We start from the raw sequence: 19,249 nt of genomic DNA on the forward strand, positions 1-19,249 counted from the left end.
AGTTGGTGAAAAAGAAATCCCTCGAAGAGATGAATTCACACAGTGACTGGAACAGGAAGCTCAAGTATAGTCATGACTTCTAGGACCTCACAGGACCAGGGCAGGGTCTCATTCTGCTGTAGGTAGGGCCACCGTGCGTCAGAACAGATTCGAAGACACTGAAAGACTATTATTACTAAACTGGCTTGGGGAGGAAATTCTCTGCTTCGAAGTAATTCCAGACCCTTGGTGCCTTGTTTAATCTCACCATGACCGTGGCTTCAGTGTGAATGTAACCCTAGAGTAGGGAAGCGGCACCACTCTGAACTCTCTCATGGACAGTCACTGTACTAAATATCTTCACTTTTAAATGAGGAAATCAATCCACAAGATCAAGAGACTCATTATCATCCATTGCTACTTAGTAGTTGTAGCAGTCTTCCAAAATCCCCTAACTTTATTCTCATTAACCTACTAGTTTTTCTCATTATCCCAACACCTCCATCATAATCTGATCCCCACTATCCTGCTATATTGACCTTCATAGATAGAAATTATTTTGTACTTTTGCATTTTTTTACACTTCAGTGTAAACTACACTAGGAAGGTGTTTTCTTGACTTTGTTTCTTTTTGTATCACGAACATCCTAGAACAGTATCTAACTCACCAATTGTCTTATTCAAGTTCTTCCTCTTTTTCACCAACCCCATGTTATAAGCATGATGCCCTTTCCCAGGGACTGTTCCCTCCTGATAACATGGCTAACGTGTGTGTGACAGTCTCACCATCCCTGAGCCTTTGGAGCACTCTGGCATATTCTAAACCCATAGACAAAAGTTTGCTTGTGAGTCATGGATCATTCTCTAACATCCCTATAACACGACAGCCTTTTACACGTGCGATTCCCATCATATCACATATTTCATCATCACTAATGTAAACGCGGCCCGAATTGCCCTTTGCTAGTGTTGAGGATTTTGTTTACATTTTGAAGTACAACTCACGATGTTCTGTTGAGCAAAAGCCTAGATTTGCACTAATAACATGGAATAAAATGGTGTGCAAGTCAGATGAAAGTTGCAGAGGAAACTCATGAAATGGATAAATAACCTTTATGAAATCACTCAAAAGAGGTCATCATTTAAGATGTAGGCAGAAATGAAATGTACTTACATTAGATGCTTACGTGCTTTTAGCATAATGAGTTCCTTAGTGTGCTAAGTTTAACTACACAGATTATACCAATTAGCTCCAAGCTGAGTGTAAATCCTTAACTATAAAATGCTTCAACACACAAACCCTTCTTGCTGATAGAAGTTGTGTTTGGCATTCAGCCACGCTGACACTTCTGATAGAGCACTCTGAAGTACTCTTACTGGCTTTACCCACCAAAACCAATGCACGCGCGCTGCCGTGGAGTCGATGCTGATTCGTAGCAGCCCCCTGTGGTTGTCTGAGACTATCACTGTCTATTGCAGTAGAAAGCCCAGCCTTTTCCCCATAGAGCTGCCCACTCTGAGTATTTGCTCTGTGATAGTAATAGAGGGCAGCAGTCAGAGTAAGGGTGGGATTCTTACTGTTAGAGCCAGGCGCTCTCATTGCTTCTTCAGTCCCAGGAACTGCTGGTACAGCTATTTAGGTGGTAATGTTTGTTACTCTCCTGGTTTGCCAGAACTAGAGTGAGAGGAGGGAGAAACCTTCCTGCAATGTGTGCATCTACAAATTTTCATTCAAAAACACTTCCTCTTTCCAGCAATCAAGTATTAGATAATAATTGATTCTTATTTTTTTCTTTAAAAATAAACCCTTATAAAAATCATTTTATTAAAAAAAATCATTTTATTGGGGGCTCATACAGCTCTTATCACAATCCTTACATCCATCCATTGTGTCAAGCACATTTGCACATGTGTTGTCATCAAGACGAGTGGTTCTTTTTTATCGTTTCATTAGGAGCTCAAGCAACTCTTAACACAATCCATACATAATATCAATTGTGTAAAGCACATTTGTACATTCATTGCCCTCATCATTCTCAAAACATTTGCTCTCCACTTAAGCCCCTGGCATCAGCTCCTTATTTTTCCCCTTCCTCCCTGCTCACCCTTCCCTCATGAGCCCTTGATAATTTATAAATTATTATTTTCTCATATCTTGCATTGTCTGACATCTCCCTTCACCCACGTTTCTGTTGTCCATCTCCCAGGGAGGAGGTTATATGTAGATCCTTGTTATCGGTTCCCTTTTTCCATCCCACTCTCCCTCCACGCTCCCGTTATTGCTGCTGTCACCACTGGTCCTGAAGGGATCATCTGCCCTGGATTCCCTGTGTTTCCAGTTTCTATCTGTACCAGTGTACTTCCTCTGGTCTAGCCAGATTTTCAGGTAGAATTGGGATCATGATATTGGGAGGGTAGCATTTAGGAACTAGAGGAAAGTTGTATGTTTCATCGTTGCTACATCACGCCCTGACTGGCTTGTCTCCTCCCCAAGACCATTCTGTAAAGGGATGTCCAGTGGCCTACAAATGGGCTTTGGGTCTCCACTTCGCACTCTCCCCCTCATTCACAATGATATTATTTTTTGTTCTGATGATGCCTGATAACCTGATCCCTTCGACACCTTGTGATTTCACAGGCTGGTGTGCTTCTTCCATGTGGGCTTTGATGCTTCTCAGCTAGATGGCCGCTGGTTTACCTTCAAGCCTTTAAGACCCCAGATGCTATATCTTTTTTTTTTTTTTAGATGCTATATCTTTTGATAGCCAGGCACCATCAACTTTCTTCACCACATTTGCTTATTCACCCGCTTTGTCTTCAGCGATTGTGTCGGGAAGGTGCGCATCATAGAACAAAGTGTTCTTGCATTAAGGGAGTACTTGAGTGGAGGCCCAATGTTGTTCTGCTACCTTAATACTAAACCTATAAATATATGCACATAAATCTATTTTCCCATACTCATATATGAATATATTTACATATGTACATGCCTTTATTTAGACCTCTATAAATGCTCTTTGCCGCCTAGCTCTTTCCTCTATTTCTTTTTACTTTCCTCTTGTCCCGGTATCATGCTCAGTCTTCATTTGGGTTTCAGTAATTCCTCTTGGTTACATTACCCTTGATCATGCCCTACCAGGCCTCCTATACCCTCTTAACCACCGATTTGGATCACTTGTTGTTCCCTTGCCCCTGGGTTTGTTAACATCACTACGTTTTCCTCCTCCTACCCCTCTCCCATGTCCCCCTGGAACTGTCCGTCCTGTTGTTTACTCCTCCAGATTGTTCATCCAGTCTATCTTATTTAGACAGACCTGAATAATTGATTCTTAAACTGAAAGAACACGAGCAAAAAAATCCAAGCCCTAAGTTGCGATCTTGAAAGTTTTTATGGGCAAAATATTGAAAGATATGGGAAGCATCTAAAAAAGATAGAAAGGACACACAGAGTCCCTCTATCAAAAAGAACTAGTTGACATTCACCCATTTGAACTACTGCTGAAGGAAGAAGTCCAAGCTGAACTGAAAGCATTAGCCAACCAAGGCTCCTGGAATTGATGGAATACCAATTGAAATGCTTCAACAAGCTGATGAAACCTTGGAAACACGCACTTGTCTATGCCAAGATTTGGCAGATAGCTATTTGGCCAACTGACTGTAAGAGATTCATATTTGTATCCATTTCAAAAAGTAGGAGATCCATATTTCTATCCACTTCCAAAAGTGCATTCAACAGAATACACAACTTATAGAGCAACAGCATTGATAACACATTACAAGCAAGATTTTGCTGAAGATCAAGTAATGGTTATAGCACTACAGTGACAGGGAGCTGCCAGAGGTTCAGGCCAGATTCAGATGAAGATGTGGAACAAGGGATACCATTGCTGATATCGAATGAATCTTGGCTGAAAGCAGACTATCAGAATGATAGCTACTTATGTCGACTGTGTGGATCACAACAAATTATTGCCTTGAGGAGAATGGGAATCCCAGAACACTAGATTGTGCTCCTACAGAACTTGTACCTGGAACCAGAGGCAGGTGAGTAAACAAAAAGGAAATGCAGCATAGTTCAAAACTAAGAAAGGTGTCCATCAGGGTTGTATCCTCTCTCCATACTGATTCAGTCGGTATGTTGAAAATCTAGTCAGAGAAGCTGCGCTACATGAAGAATTCAGGCTAGATATTAGAGGAAGGCTTACTAACCTGAGGTATGCAGATGCCACAACTTGCTTGCTGAAATTGAGGAGGACTTGAAGCACTCGCTGATGAAGAGCTAGGATTGCAGCCTTCAGTGTGGATTACAACTCAGAGTAAAGAAGACCAAAGTTCTCACAACTGGACTAATAGGTAACATCCTGATAAATAGAGAAAGGATTGAAACTGTCAAGGATTTCATCTTAATTGAATCCATAGCCAATGTTCCTAGAAGCAGCAGTTAAGAAATCAAATGACCCATTGCCTTGAGTATATCTACTGCTGAAGACTTCTTTAAAGTGTTGAAAAGCAATGATGTTACTTTGAGGACTAAAGTGCACCCGATGGAATTTCCCACTGCCTCACATGCACGTGCAAGGTGGACATTGAATAAGGAAGATCGAATAAGAGTGCATGCATTCAAACTGTGCTGGAGACAACTGTTGAAAGTGGTTCCATGGACCGCTGAAAGAACAAATCCATCTGTCCTGGAAGAAGTATGGCCAGAGGGCTCCTGAACGGCAAGGATGGTAAGACTTTGTCTTTGCTATTTTGAACATGTTAACAGGAGTAGCCAGTCCCTGGAGAAACACGTCAAACTTGTTAAAGTGGAGGGTAAGCCAAAAAGAGGAAGACCTTCAACAAGACAGATGGACGCAGTGGCTGCAACAGTGGGCTCACACATAAGAGCAATTGAGAGGACGCCACAGGACGTGCGGTAGTGTTTTGTTCTGTTGTTTATAGGGTTGCTGTGAGTCAGCAGACTCATAGCACATAAGTACAACACTCAAGCAGACCTCTTTATTTATTTAGGATCATGCAGTAGCCTAAGTGACAAAAGCAAGACATTAAGCCAGCCCACCTGATTCCTATTTTCTGTCCGCTTGTTGCTAACCATCAACTGTATGTGGAAAATACTAGGAATTTAGCAGGCCTGTGAAACCCAAGCTAATTTTCTTTGTTAGCTTTGCTCTTATCAGTCCTTTGTCCTGGCCAGTGTGTGCCTCATTCAGTCATCGGTCAGTCCTGAGGACCCAGCATGTGCCAGGGTCTGGTAACAAGACAGATGCCTGCCCGAGAGGAGATTAGGTTCTGTGAGAGAAGAGCTCAGCTCAACTCACTGCCGCGCAGTCGATGCCGACTCATAGTGAGTGGTTCATTCACGGCAGAGTACTGCCATAGCCAACGAGGAAAGTGCGGCATTACCAAAGTTCCATGGGATAATTTGGAGAACAGAGTTGTGGGAAGCTAAGCAATAGAGCTTTTAGGGCTGTAAGTGAGTATATATGTACTATTTGGAAGTCGTTATCCCAAGGGAAATTGCCTTGTGTTAATGTTCCCTCCCTTACACTTACCCTTTTTTCTATTCCCAGTTGGTTCAACAGTGGCCACCCATGCAGAAATCCATGGTGCAGAGTACTGAGGAAGAGGACGATACTGGTGGTATCAACTTGGATAAAGCAAAGGAAAGGCTTCAGGAGGAGGATAAATTTGACAAAGAAGAATATAGGAAGAAAATTAAGGCAAAGCATCGGGTAAGCTTTCCATCTCAATACTCAGAAGTTAAGATGTTCCTAGATATGCCTAAATATCTTCTCTCCCTCCAAGGAGATTATTTCAGGTGCTTTTGATATATATTATGTGACAAACATATAAAGTTTTATATTTCCCCTGACAAAGATGCTTCAAGTAACAAAACTTACGGAACAACATTTGTAGTAAGTAGTACAAGTCTTAAAATTTTAGTAATATTTTTCTCCTGGACATTTTATAATAAAATATTAACTGTTTTATAGCTAGAATTTAGGATCAGTATTAAGTTTTGGAAAGTAAAAATCCTTTGCAGAATTTCTTGAACCTTTTTCATCTAGTTTTCTAATGTTATATATGGAAAAGCTTAGATTTTTATATTATAGGTATTATAATGAATATAAGATTATTTTAAGTTATTGTGAATTATTGCTAATTCTCTCTCTAAAATATTTCTTCATATAGTAAATCATTCTCTTAGAACCTTTAAATCTCATACCAATCTAAAAGTAAACTTTTGATTTTTTCTAGTATTTACTTTTTTTTTATATTGGAAGCATCACTAACTATAGCATCCTAACCAGTAATGCTTTAGTAGTGATTTGAGACTAAATGATTGCTTTTTAAATTATATTTTTTCTAAGAATGCACATCATATGTATGCCTTAAAAAACAAACAAAAAAACAAACAAAAACAGGCCTAATATAACCCTCTAAACTACCTTGGTTTCCATTGGCATCATATGAACATATTGTAGTAGATTATCTAGGCTTTCCAACTCCTCATAGCGTTCAAGTATGCCTCTGTTTAGCGTGAAATGGACATGGTGTAGGGACCCGCGGGGGTCGGAAACTTGCCTGCTGGGAACGATTCTCGGTGTCAGTTTATTCGTTGCTCAGCCTCTTAACTGTGTACTGAGTGCACAAGCTATCTGATTGCAGCAGAAGGTGAAAGAGGCCCCTTCAAGGAGCTGTGGTAGAGGGGAGAAGAATTTCTTGTCGTGTAACTGTTTTACAATTGTTTTCAGAGCCGTAGACTAGTAAGCACCCCTGCCTCAAACCTGTACTCCAACAGATTGTGATGTTTTCCCTCTCTGTTTTCCTTAGCGCCTTTCTTCCCAGTTGTTAGAGTATCTGGTGCGTGATACTGACCTTATGGTTTGGGGTAGCATCATTATTTTTCTGTTTGTGCTAGCATGTGTTCAGTGGACGAAAATGAAAACATACCAATCTGGTCTTCCTTTCGGTGCTTGTTGCTAATAGTTTTGTTTTTAATCGTCTTTTTATGTACTCCTTTCGCCTTTCCAGTGAGGTCAGTTTCTGTGAATCTTGTCTCCGCCACCTTTGGTCTCAGTGTTGATTTAGTATTGTCATTGCTTTTTAATAAGTTTTTATTTTGAGAGAATGGGAGGTTTACATGCAGGTTATATGATATAATACATTATATCTGATTCTCTCTTTCTCCCGTTTTTATCATTTCATGAATATGATATAAACTGGCATCATGCAGTATTTAGCATTTGGGGACTGGCTTTAGTAAACAGAATCTCCTGGAAACTTGTCAGGTCTTTATGTTTGTCAGTGGTTGGTTCCTTTCTGTTACTAGGTAGTATTCCGTGTATCACAGTTGGACAGCCACCTATCAAAAAGCATGGGATTATTTCCAGTTTGAGATGCCTATGACAAAAGCTGTTATGAACACATGTATACCAAGCTCTGATGTGACCATAAGTTCTCTGGGATAAATGCCTAAACACGCGGGCGGGCGGTTGTTTAATGAAATTGGCAAACTGCTTTCCAGGGGACTGTGCCGTTTCTCATTCCCCCGAGTAATGGATGAGTGGTCCAAGGGTTTTCTTTTGGTCTCACAGCAATTGGTCTTTTGGCTGTTTTTATATTAGCCACTCTGATGGGCATTTTGTGATATTTCATTGTGATTTTCGTCTCTTTGTTGTCTGTAGAGTTGCTCTGAGTCACTGACTTAATGGGAGCTACCAACCAGCCAGTGTCGCCGTCATGTGCTCTTTCCACATCTGTTCTTCCGCTTCAGTGAAATGTCTCTTCATGTCTTTTTAGCTTGTTCCCTAAATTGATTTGTGTGCTCGCTTGCTTGCTTTGTGTCGTTTACTCCCGAGTTCTTTCTGGATTCTAGATAGTAGTCTCTTACGGGGATATTTAGTTTGCAAAACTTTTCTCCAACGTCTGTACTTCATCTTTTCATCTTCTGCGATGTGGAAATTTTTATTGGGGGCCTCTCATCTGCCTGTGTACCAGAAATCCAGACTCCCAGAAAGAAGCAAGCATTCAACAAAAGTCCCAATTCTTTGTGTTTTGCAAGCAGTTTAAACTTGCGAACGTACAGGAGCTTCACTTGAATTGTTTAGGGCAAGTGTTATTTTTGGGAATTGTTTACCATTCACATTCCCAAGCACTACCCAGAGGGCATCCTTGCCTTTAAGCCTTTATAATGGTAGGTAGGTAGTTAGCAGTCTTAGTCTGGACAAAAGTTGATTTTTTTTCTAGCACTACTTGTTGAAGAGATTATCATGCCGCTGTAGTTTCTGTGCTTGCGTCAGATCTCCCGCATGCACGTTTGTCTGGTTCTGCTCCAGGCTCTCTTTGTTCCACTGAGTGATGTGTCTGTTCACCAGTCACACTGTCTTCATTAGCTGTAGCCCAAGCTGCTCCTTTCAGTCTTCTTCAAGATTGTTGTAGCAATTCTAGTTCTTTTGCGTGCTCGTGTAAATTTTAGGATAATCTCTAGCAATTTATGGGAAATTGATGCTTCTACTGAATCTAATAATCCATGAACAGGATTCTTTCTTTTAAATTTATTTTTATTAACAGCTCATTTTATTAGGGGCTCTTATAACAATCCACACATCAACTGTATCAAGCATATTTGTACATATGTTACCATTGTTATTTTCTAAACATTTACTTTCTATTTGAGCCCTTGGTATCAGCTCCTCTTTTCTTTCCTTCGTCTCCCCCTCATGACCTCTTGATAAATTATAAATTATTATTGTTTTCGTATCTTACATCGGCCGTTGTCTTCCCCCACAGTTTCTGTTGTTTGGCCCCCTGTGTGTGTGTGTGTGTGTGTGTGTGTGTTATGTGTCCATTATTATGATCTGTTCCCCCTTCCTCCCCCACTTTACCCTCCTGGTACCGTTACTTCCATTCCTGTTCCTGGGTTCTCCTATCTGTACCCGTGCACATGCTCCGGTCTATATGGTGGAAGGCAGGACTGGGTCATGGGAATGGGAGCTAAGGAAGCCTCTAGGAACCAGAGGAATGTTGTGAGTTTCATCGGTGCTATACTGCACCCTGGTTGACTCATCCCTTCCTTGTGAGCCTTCTGTGAGGGAATGTCTCATTGTCTACAGATGGGTTTTGGTTCTCTGCTCCAACCCTCCTCATTCTCAATAATATGGTTTTGTTTATTTGTTTGTTTTGGGTCTTCTGATGCCCATATATAGGACTCTTAGAGTTTGTGGCTCCTCTTTGATTTGGTAATTATTTAAAGAGTAGTAAATCCCTCCTCCCCCCTCCAGCCCAATCATTCTTTTAAGAAAAGTAGCTATTAACTGAAAATATCTGGGAAGAAAGGATAGCAAATGAAGCTGAAGCATGTAGGTTATAATTGCTCAGTGTTTGTTATTTAGTGGGGCTCTGGTGGCAGCTCACACCCCCCAGCCACTCCGGGAGAAAGGTAGAGCTTTCTGTCTCCACGAAGATTTCTAGCCTTAGAAACCCACTGCAGCTTTACCCTGTGGGCATCTGTTATTCCGAATCAACTCACCGACAGGATATTTGGATGTTTGGTTTTGAGTCTCGCATGATTGATTTTTTGGGGAAATTTCGTTAGTGAGATGATTAGTTAGGCTTTACTTGTGTGAGTATAGTAGAGAAACCATACATTTTCTGAGTGCTTTGGAATTGGTATGCTTATTGTGGTGGCATATCTAAGACACAATAAACGTAAAAAACCATTGCCATCACACCAGTCCCCATATATGGAAACCCTAGACAGGTGCTGAAATGCAGCAAACTGTATGCACTGGATTTTTATGTGGATGACACATGTAATATTTCCAAATAGCAAACTTTGGCATAATGAAAGAGTAGTTTTCTGTAGAGAGACTATCAGATTGCAAGGTGAGATGCCTGCGTTCGAGCCCTGCTATGGTATTACCCACTCCAAATTGGAATGCTAATCACCAGTTTAGACTCTTTACTTTTTGGGGTTTGATGCCATATGATCAGAAAGATCCTTTTCACTCTGTGGGCCTAGGAACGAAACGAGAATAACACCATCCTTTGCTGTGTATAAAACGGAGTTTTGAGCTGTAGTGTCCCCCCTTGATAAATGTGTTCTCTTGCTTTGCTTGATGATAACACTTCTTTACTTATTTTCGAATGGCCACAGAATTTATTTATTTATTTTAATAAATCACGTTATTGGGGAGAATTTATTTTTAGTGAATTTATTGCTTTAGCTGAATGCATTTTTTTTGGATTAGGTTTATTTTTCATGCAGAGTACATGTTAATGCTAGTGATAGTTTTTAGTTCTTCTAGCTTAAGGTTTTGCCTAGGGCAAACATTTCCCTTTAAAGCTGTCACTCATAATTTTGGTACGTCTAGAAAAGGATACTGAGTTGGACCCTATATCCCCAAAGTACATCTAAAATGCTACCTTTAGGCTCTCGGAATAAGTTTTACTTCATAAAGATAGAGAAAAAGGTGAAGAGATATTTGACACACATTGAGAATATGATGTGTGCCTGAAATACTTTTACATGCTAAAGGAAACTCCTCCAAACCGCTCACTCGTCTGTATTTCACATCTCTTTGGAAAAGTACATTGTGCTTGGTAGAGTGGCAACAAAATAAGGGATGGCAGAGGGCCTGTAACAGTGGGGTCAAGCATAACATGTGGGAGGCCCAGGTGGTGTTTCCTTTCTTTGCTATGAACTGGACTTGACTTAATGGCATCTCACAACAATGCTTTAAAATTGTTTTCAATTTTAGAAGCCCACACAAAGCCTTAGAATTATATTCCAGCATGCTAAAAATATTTCATTATTATATTTGGATATAAGAAGGGCATGCATTTGAAATATAAGTGAATTTTGCTCTAATGACTAAATTGCATTTTTAGCAACTACTGTTTTTAACACAATTATTTATTTTTGCTTTGTAAATATAAATCTTCACACTACTGGGATTCGGATATGCTAGTCAGTCATTTATTTAGTCCCACTTATTTTTTCTCTCTACAGTGTTAGTCATCCCTGATTCTTTTTTTATCTCATGGGTTCTGAAAGCTGTGTAAATTTTACTATGATTCATGTAAATACCTTTGTCTTAGGATTAACTACTGAACTATAAAGATTTTAACTGATAGAAAAAGTTAAAAAGTGCACCACATGCCTTCATGGCATCACTGGAAGTAGAACTCACCTGCCTGCTTATCGACACCCAGACGCACTCACCTTGTGGCATTCAAGAGCCTTCCTGTACCTGCACTGCGTCACCCAATAAGCATCTTTATTTGCTCTTCTTCAGACTCCATTGTAGGTAACCACCATTTTGGCCATCAGCTTTGCTTCGGATTTATAGATGGCTGTGCATAACTAGACCTGGTGCACACATCCATCAGAATAAAGTTCTAGCAAAAGCTGTAATTTGAGCATATGAAACCATTAATGAATTGTAAGGCACAGCATTCATCTAGCCTGGCAGCACTCTGTTTTCTCACAATTCATTTAGGCTTTTGAAAGATGGGCAGTGGATCGCATCACTGAAAGGTTTTTAATTTACTGGAATGAGAATCTGTTCTGTGGCGAGTGCCATCCTTCTCAGCTCTGAAAGATTTCTTGTACTGAGGGTGATAATATCTGCTGTAACAGTTGAGAGAGAATGTAGAGGAGCAATTTATTAGGGAGGTCTCTCTCATTCCCTTGAAAACAGTTTTGTTGTTGTTGTTTTTTCCCCCGTGCCTTATCCATATCAGATTGTGTATTTAGATAACACAACCACGTCTAGAGGTGACTCTGGACTACTTGCCTCGAAGAAACAGCATCGCTCCAGGTACTACTTAATGCTAGCACTAGTATTAGAACGTTAGGGAGCAATTAGAGAGACAGGCTTCTTTGTAAAACTCCATATTTTGGGATAGAATTGAGTTGGCGCATAATTCAACATCAACACCGGTGTTACTGGTGCTCAAACCTAAATTCATAGTTAAGAAATAGAGAATCGGTAATCAGGATCCTAAGAATATTAACAATAGCATCAATAATAGTAGTGATTGTTGAGCAGTACCCTACCTTGAAACTCAAATACAAACTCATTGCCGCTGAGTCACTTGTGACTCGTAGTGACTGTAGGACGGAGTAGAGCGGCCCTTCGGGCTTCTGAGGTTGTAAATCTTTCTCCAGCAGAGCGGCTGGTGGGCTTGAGCGGCTTCCTTTGTGTTGAGCAGCCCACCCGGCTTCATGTGCCCTACACTGTGTCAGGAATGTATTGTCTTCCTACATCTTAACAGTGAACTCTTTTACTTGAGATAAAACTGAGAGTTAGAAGGGTTAAGTACTTTCTTTAAGGCACCACCACTAGTCAAGTCAATTCTGACTCACAGTGACCCCCTGGGGCAGAGTAGACCTGGCCCATAGCGTCCTACATCCAAGGACCCACAACTTGCAAACGCAGCCCTGGGACTCTTAGAAAGGTGCTGTTACGCGGTTATCATCAGTCTTGGTCAAACTTATGGCAACCCATAAGCTATGTGTGCAGAGAGTGTCTCTTAAGGTTTCCAGAAACAATTAATAGCAAGACGGAGGATGATGAAACCAGTGAATAGAAGAATGGAGAGTGCTGGAAGGACTTGGCGATGTAGTGGCAGACAGTGAGGAGCGCGTATCTTTCAAGAGCAGGGTTCTACATTACAATACACCTGTAGTACAGATATAGCCTATAGTACAGGCTAGTGCCCCAAGCAGGCAACACCTTTCCCTGCATTTCCATTGCATAGCCACGCTGTCACTGGAATCCACTTTTCAGTAACAGTGGCCAGAGGAGTCTAAGGTCACGGCTTTATGTGGTCTGGCTCACAGGGCCTTCCGGAATTTTAGTAAGGAAAAAGATGTTGTCACAAGGGCAAGCAACCTGGGACAGATTTCTAAAATGGACATTATGGATGCAGTTTATATATAAAAGGTTCTCTGCCCAGCGGCAGCTTCTTTGAGCCCTCATCCCATTACACCCTCTCCTAAACTAGCCGGCCTCTTACTATGAAACCTTCGCTTCATGGTTTGGTGAGGGCTGCCTGGAAAGTTTCTGTGCTTACTCTCTGCTTCTGTTCCTCCTCCACATCGAGTATAAAAATGAGCGTGAGAGACAACTACTCAACGGGGGGTGGGGGGGGGTTTAACCTCTAAGTTCTTTTTTTCTGTGGAATTTCTGTTAAACAAGCAAACAAACTAGCAAATGGTATTTGAGAGAGAATGCTTGGAAGATTGAAGGGGATTAGCTATTGGGAGACTCAAGTTAGGAGCAGGGAGCAGAGTTTGGCCTTGTGGAATTAAGGAGACAAAGGGATTGGGTCCTAGATCAGAAGCAATGAGAGGCTAGATGATGATGCTCATCATTACCCAGAGCCTGTACATTGTTGGTTCAGCAAATATTTGAAAGAATCAATTACTAAGTCAGTGTTTCCATGCTAATCAGTTTTTTTATTGCTTCATCTTGTTTTTTAGTTGTTACTGGTGCATAGAAGACACCATTTAAAAAATATTCAAACTGTAGAATAAGCAAAAGCTCAGCCTTTTGTTCTGAGTTCCTGGGGGCAGGAGTGTGTGTGTGTGTGTGTGTGTGTGTGTGTGTGTGTGTGTGTGTGTGTGTCGGGGGGTGGGGGTGGGTGGGTGTTAGGTTTTACTAGGAATTCATTCTATACTAGGAGGGGGCTGTCTCTTAGGTCCTGACGTTTTAAAAAGTTATTTCAGCCCCCTTTATCAAACCACTTGTACTCTGAAAAATGTTCCTATCATACTGAAGTCGGGCGAGATGTCTGCTTCTTCCCTATGTGTTAGCTGGGGTCTCAGTTCCTTATCAAGAACCTGTGATCATTTCCTGAGTCTCTTTCAGGTGGATTATGCTTCTGCTACCTTCTGAAACATGTGCGTTGTAATTCTAGATCTAGCAAATTTTCAAGTATCACTGTAGAATGAAAGAAAGAGCTTTAAATGTCATAGTTTCGGTAGCTGATGAAATTCCTGTTTCATAACACTTTTCTGGAAGCTAAAGACTGTGAGATGCCAAAAGAAATATAATAACATCTATAAAAGAAGTATTTTGTACCTTGAAATGTGATTTTCTGTTTTCTTGTCCCCTGTGAATTTGATTTTCATTATTGAATTTCATGCCTGCCTTATACTTAATCATTTGTAGCATGGCAGAACTAAAGATAAAATTTTGCCTTCTTTTTCTGTGATATAAAATAGTTTTGGTAACAATCTGCCTTCAAAAATGAAATAAGAAAGTAAAAGATTTAAAGTATTGGACTCATGTAAATTTTAGAGAAAAAGTCCCACCTCATTTACAGGATCTAATAAAATTCAATTATACTGTATACTTGGATATAATTATAGACTCTAGTGAATGCACTTTAGTCTTTTTATCGTTGTTTTCTAATTTATAGCACCTCCTATTTATTTGGGGGTCGCTGGGTCAGACTGGATGGTGACTGTTACTTGGTGAATTTACCATTTACATAGAGCCCTAGTTACCCAGTGAGTTGAGTCTTAGGCTCCTAAGTGGTAGGTTGGTGGTTTGATGACACCAACTGTTCAGCAGGAGAAAGATGTGTCGGTCTGCTTTTTTCAAGACTGTCAACCACAGACACACTGAGGCACTCCTACTCCGCCCTGTATGGTTGCTCTGAGTTGCAACCAACTCAGTAGTATGGGGGTGTCATTCATATTTTCTTCTGATGATTTCTTAAATTACTTTTTCTTAGCATAGCAAAGAAAACTGTCCTTTCTTTTCTATGTCAGTCTCCCAAAGTGTGGCTGCCATAATTCTCGCTCATGTCCTTCTGCTCCTCTGTTTACAGACTGTTGTCTACTCTTTTGCCTTTTATTCCTTTGAAGAGTGAAATGATAGAGTGATTTTTAAAATACAAAACATTTTCAAATGGTTTACTTAAAATTATTGCCCCTTTGTTTCACCGTACTGTTGGAAATATCTTCCTTTGGTGTCATGTTTCACTTTCTGTCTTAAAGTCCCCAACTGTTCCTCCTCTGCCTGAGACATATGGCAGAAACCATCCCTGTTTGCGTGTACCTGGGAGTTCTGCTGAGGGCATTGTTGTGTTAGCTGATGAGAGATCGTCCCTGACTCATAAGAGACCCTGTGCCCAAAGGGATCGACCTGTTGTGAACAATAGGATTTTTATTAGAGTTTTCTCTCCCCAAAATAGATTGCCACACTCCCCCCCAACCCCAATCTGCCCTTAGTCTATGACTCTGCTGGGAAAAAAGATGGCTGAGACATGCTTGACGATAGTCAAGCCCCTACAGGCAGCCAAGTAACGTCTGTGCAGGAAGTGCATTGGCTGGGAGTTGAACGTGGGTCTCTGTGTGGAAGGCAAGAATCCTGCCACGAAGCCACCATGCCTTTAGTGAATTCTGATAGCTGATTTAAATCTTAAATATCTGTTAGTGGCTGTAATAAATGTACTGGTATTCAGTACTAATCGTAAAAAAATTACCAATGTTTTCTTTTTCTTCCCTGCTACTACTAAAATAGTCCAATGAAAAGCCACAGGGCAGAGGGTGCTATGTTTACTTGGATAGAAAGGGTTTTTCTGATGTGACCATATTGATGTTGTGCTTTGGGCCTTTGAAGTGCCATTTTCAGATACTCTTAATGTGTTGGGAGAAGCCAATTATAGAATAATTACAACACGATTTTTTGGTGTCTGTAAAATGTGGTTCATTATCTGTTTCTTCTGCACAGATGACTGGCAAAAGTTAATTAAGTAATGTCTAAGAAATGCTATCAGGTATAGAATAAATGCTATCAAGTTGAAAAGGCTCAGATAGTAGCAGACCATTATCATTCACAAAAGAAAATGCAACATTATTTATCTAATCCATTTTCTAAGATAAAAGCACTACTCATGAATCTGCAAAGCTACATAGGTTTTCCACTGAAAAAGTGGGGTGTCGTAGGGTTTGGCGATTAAGCGAGCGAGGACCTTGATCTCACAGACCCAGTGTTCATCCCTGTTCCTCCCTTCCTTAGATAGATAAGGCAAGGTCCTCGAACCACTTTGACCCCCAATTTTTCATCTGTAAAATGAGAACAAGAATGATTATCTCAAAAAATAAAATGCAATGTGCCCTGCCTACTGTTGGCACTCAATAATTCAGAACAGTTATACATGGCGTGGCCCTGCTGGGTAACTGTTGACTGCTAACCACAAGATTGGTGGGTCAGAACCACCAGCCATTCCTTGTGGGGAAAGAGGAGGCTGTCTGCTCTCATAAAAACTTACAGCATCAGAAACCCTGATAGGTCCATCACTCTATGGCATTGGGTTTGGATTTTTTCATTATTGTTCAAAAGGAGATAATAGCTGTCATTCTAATAGATATATTTTGATAAAAGCTTAGTTTTAATCCTCTGATATTTACATAGCTGTAATAAAAGATTAAGCAGTGAGGTAGTTGATTGTGCCAACCTGGCCGATAAATACATGTGGGGTTAATTGAAGTGTGGAGAGATAAATGGCTCAGTGATCCTCGCCTTTCGAGTTTTCGGGCCTCTTGGTTTCTGATGGTCGGACCAGGGTGCAGCCTTAGTCAGTTCTCTGCTTCAGCTGGCAAGGCTCACTTCCTGCAAGACATCCCTGAGGAGAAGCCACATGGACCTACCTTGATGCAGCCCTGGGTGCTGGAGTAGCCAAGTGAAGACCCCTACCAGCGCTGAGATGCTTACACATTCACTGACTCGGCTTTCCTCCTGCAGTCAGCATCATTGCTTGTGTTTTGTGAGATGGAGGAGGACTTTGTGGATTGGTGCTGGACATAGGGGCTAATGTTGGACTTGTGGGCTTGGGCAGCACTGGGTTGGGATGTTTTCTTGATGTGCACTTACCCTTCATATAAAACTCTATTACACATGTGAGTTTTTGTGGATTTGTTTCTCTAATGTACCCAGACTAACACAAGCAGAAAAACATTTGAAAGTGATTTTCATCTTGGTAAAATAACAAAATGTGCACACTTAATTTCAGTATTTAAGACAGGAAAACTTTTCTTCCATTTTTTTTTAGAAAACTGGACTACAGTATAACTAACTGTATGAAAGAAGATGAAATTATAAATAAATGCATTCATGAAATATAACAAGCACTCAAACTAAGCACAATTAAAATCTGTTATTTCAGAGTCCCTTAAAATTATTCTGCTATTTTCATTTAGTTTGTCTTCTGCTACTACTCATAGAAAATCTGTAATTAGTGCAGCATTTATGAAAAATTTGGGTGCAAAACTGTTTAGAAATTTCCATCTATTATTTTCTCCCACAAACTAAGAAAATACTCAGTTTATTCTCTGACTGGCAGTCTCATTGTGGAGCCAGTGCAGGCATGTGGTTGGACAGTGATTGCATTAAATGGCTGCTTGCTGTAAAATGGTGCTGGGGACTGTTTCCTTCTGTTATTAAAGTCGTATCCTACCGTTCAGACCCAACATTTTGTTTTTACTAGGATGTCTGGGAGGAGAAAGAAAAGACTTGCACTCCCAGAAAGATCGACAGTCTCAGAAACCTAGAGGGACAGTTTCCCCCTGCCCTGTAGGATCACTGCGAGTCGGAATCAATTCGATGAGATTGAGCTGGGAAAGTACTAGAACTGGTAATGTTAGGTCTCTCTCTCCCGGCTAGATTGCATCCTAGTTCCTTGGCTCCCCATGAGAAAGAATTCACGCCGAAGCCGGGCTCGTGATCCAAGTGAATTTAATGAGAGTTAAAAGAAGCTTCAGGTTTTACGCAGCACCCATAGGATTCCTTTGACCTTGCGGCCTGGCAGAGACTGCTCAGGGTCACGCAAGGATCTCTTTCCTCCCATGAAGACGACCAGACCAGCCCCTCTCCCTTCCGGTCCCTGCCTCTTCAAGGGTTCCCGGTGGAGGCGTGGTGAACGACCCTAGGTCGCTCCCATTGGCTGAATTGCAATCACCTGGCCCAGGTGGGCTGCTCCAGGTGTAATGCCCATCTGAGCCCACTGGCAGGAAAATCCAGCTTTGTCCCTATGGTGGCTCTCCTGGGCATGCGTAAATGGACTTCCCAATTCCCTAGGCTAAGCTGCCTAACAGTAACTGAAGGTCCAGTTTTGAGATTAGTCTCTGCCACGTTCTAAGCTCTTTAATAATGAGCAAATCAAAACCTTTTGGGCGTTTTGTTTCTTCACCTGAGAAATTTAAAATTCTTGCTCCTTTTTTCCCTTCCTTCCAGTAAACATTTATAGGGCACCTGTGACATAAGGATTATGTTCAAAGCATACAGAGATAAATGCAATCAATAATTTGCAGTCATTAATTGATAAGCTCTGTGTGATATGATAAAATAGTAGAGTCATGAAAATGATAACTCCGATGGCTAACTTTGAATGATCATTTACTGTGTATCAGGTGCTGTTCCAAATGTTTTTCATCTGTTTATTTAATCCTCATCCTATGGGGTGGTTGTTGTTGTTAGGTATCTCTCAGCATGTGCTATTATGACCCCCATTGTCCAGAGAACCAGTCATTTGCCTAGGAATGTTAATCAAAAGACTAGCTACTCCACCACTGTCTGCCCTATGGGAGAAAGATAAGGCAGTTTGTGTCCATAAAATACTGCAGCCTTGGAAACTCAGTGGGGAATTCCACTCTGCCCTTCCAGCTGCTATGAACCCGGAGCGACTCGGCGGTGGTGGTCTATGTAGTTATTACGTGGCAGTCCACATGTGAATCCAGGCGATATCGCCCCAGACTGTCAAAAACACTCTGCAGTCCTTCTGGTCAGTGTGATAGGTACTGTCTAATAATTAGAAATAAGCAGCGATTTACTAGATTTACCAGTGGGACTATGAAACTGTTCACGGAATAGGTGATAGATGTTTGGATCTTGGGAGATGGGTAGAGTTTGAAACTTCTGGGGATAACTGGTCTTTGTTTAGGGAATAACAGCACACTAAAAACAAAGCAAAATAAAGAGAATGCCAGCCACTTATAAAAAGCCCTTTATAACTTATGGTATCCTTTAGGACTACTCGGAGCCCTGGTGGCACATTGGATTAAATAGTGGGCACTAAGCAGAAGGTCAATGGTTCAAACCCAACAGCCACTTTGAAGAAAAAAACTGAGGCCATCTGTTCCTGTGAACATTTACAGTCTCAGAAATCCTTTGGAGAAATTCTCCTCCATAGGACCACTGTGAGCCAGAATTGATTAGACAGTATAGTATGTCTCTTGGATGGGGGAAGT

At 41.0% G+C, this 19,249-nt stretch overlaps 1 protein-coding gene across 1 annotated transcript in view; it reads left to right on the plus strand.

Moving 5' to 3' along the window:
* Positions 1-19,249, plus strand: part of DDX10 (DEAD-box helicase 10) — a 248,652-nt gene that overhangs the window by 150,449 nt on the left and 78,954 nt on the right. Inside the window, exon 15 of the mRNA XM_075546562.1 lies at positions 5,553-5,714. Coding sequence (XP_075402677.1) covers positions 5,553-5,714 — 162 coding nt within the window. The remainder of the gene's footprint in view (positions 1-5,552; positions 5,715-19,249) is intronic.

This window comes from Tenrec ecaudatus, chromosome 4 (assembly GCF_050624435.1).
Source record: "Tenrec ecaudatus isolate mTenEca1 chromosome 4, mTenEca1.hap1, whole genome shotgun sequence".
NCBI classification, from domain to species: Eukaryota; Metazoa; Chordata; class Mammalia; order Afrosoricida; family Tenrecidae; genus Tenrec; species Tenrec ecaudatus.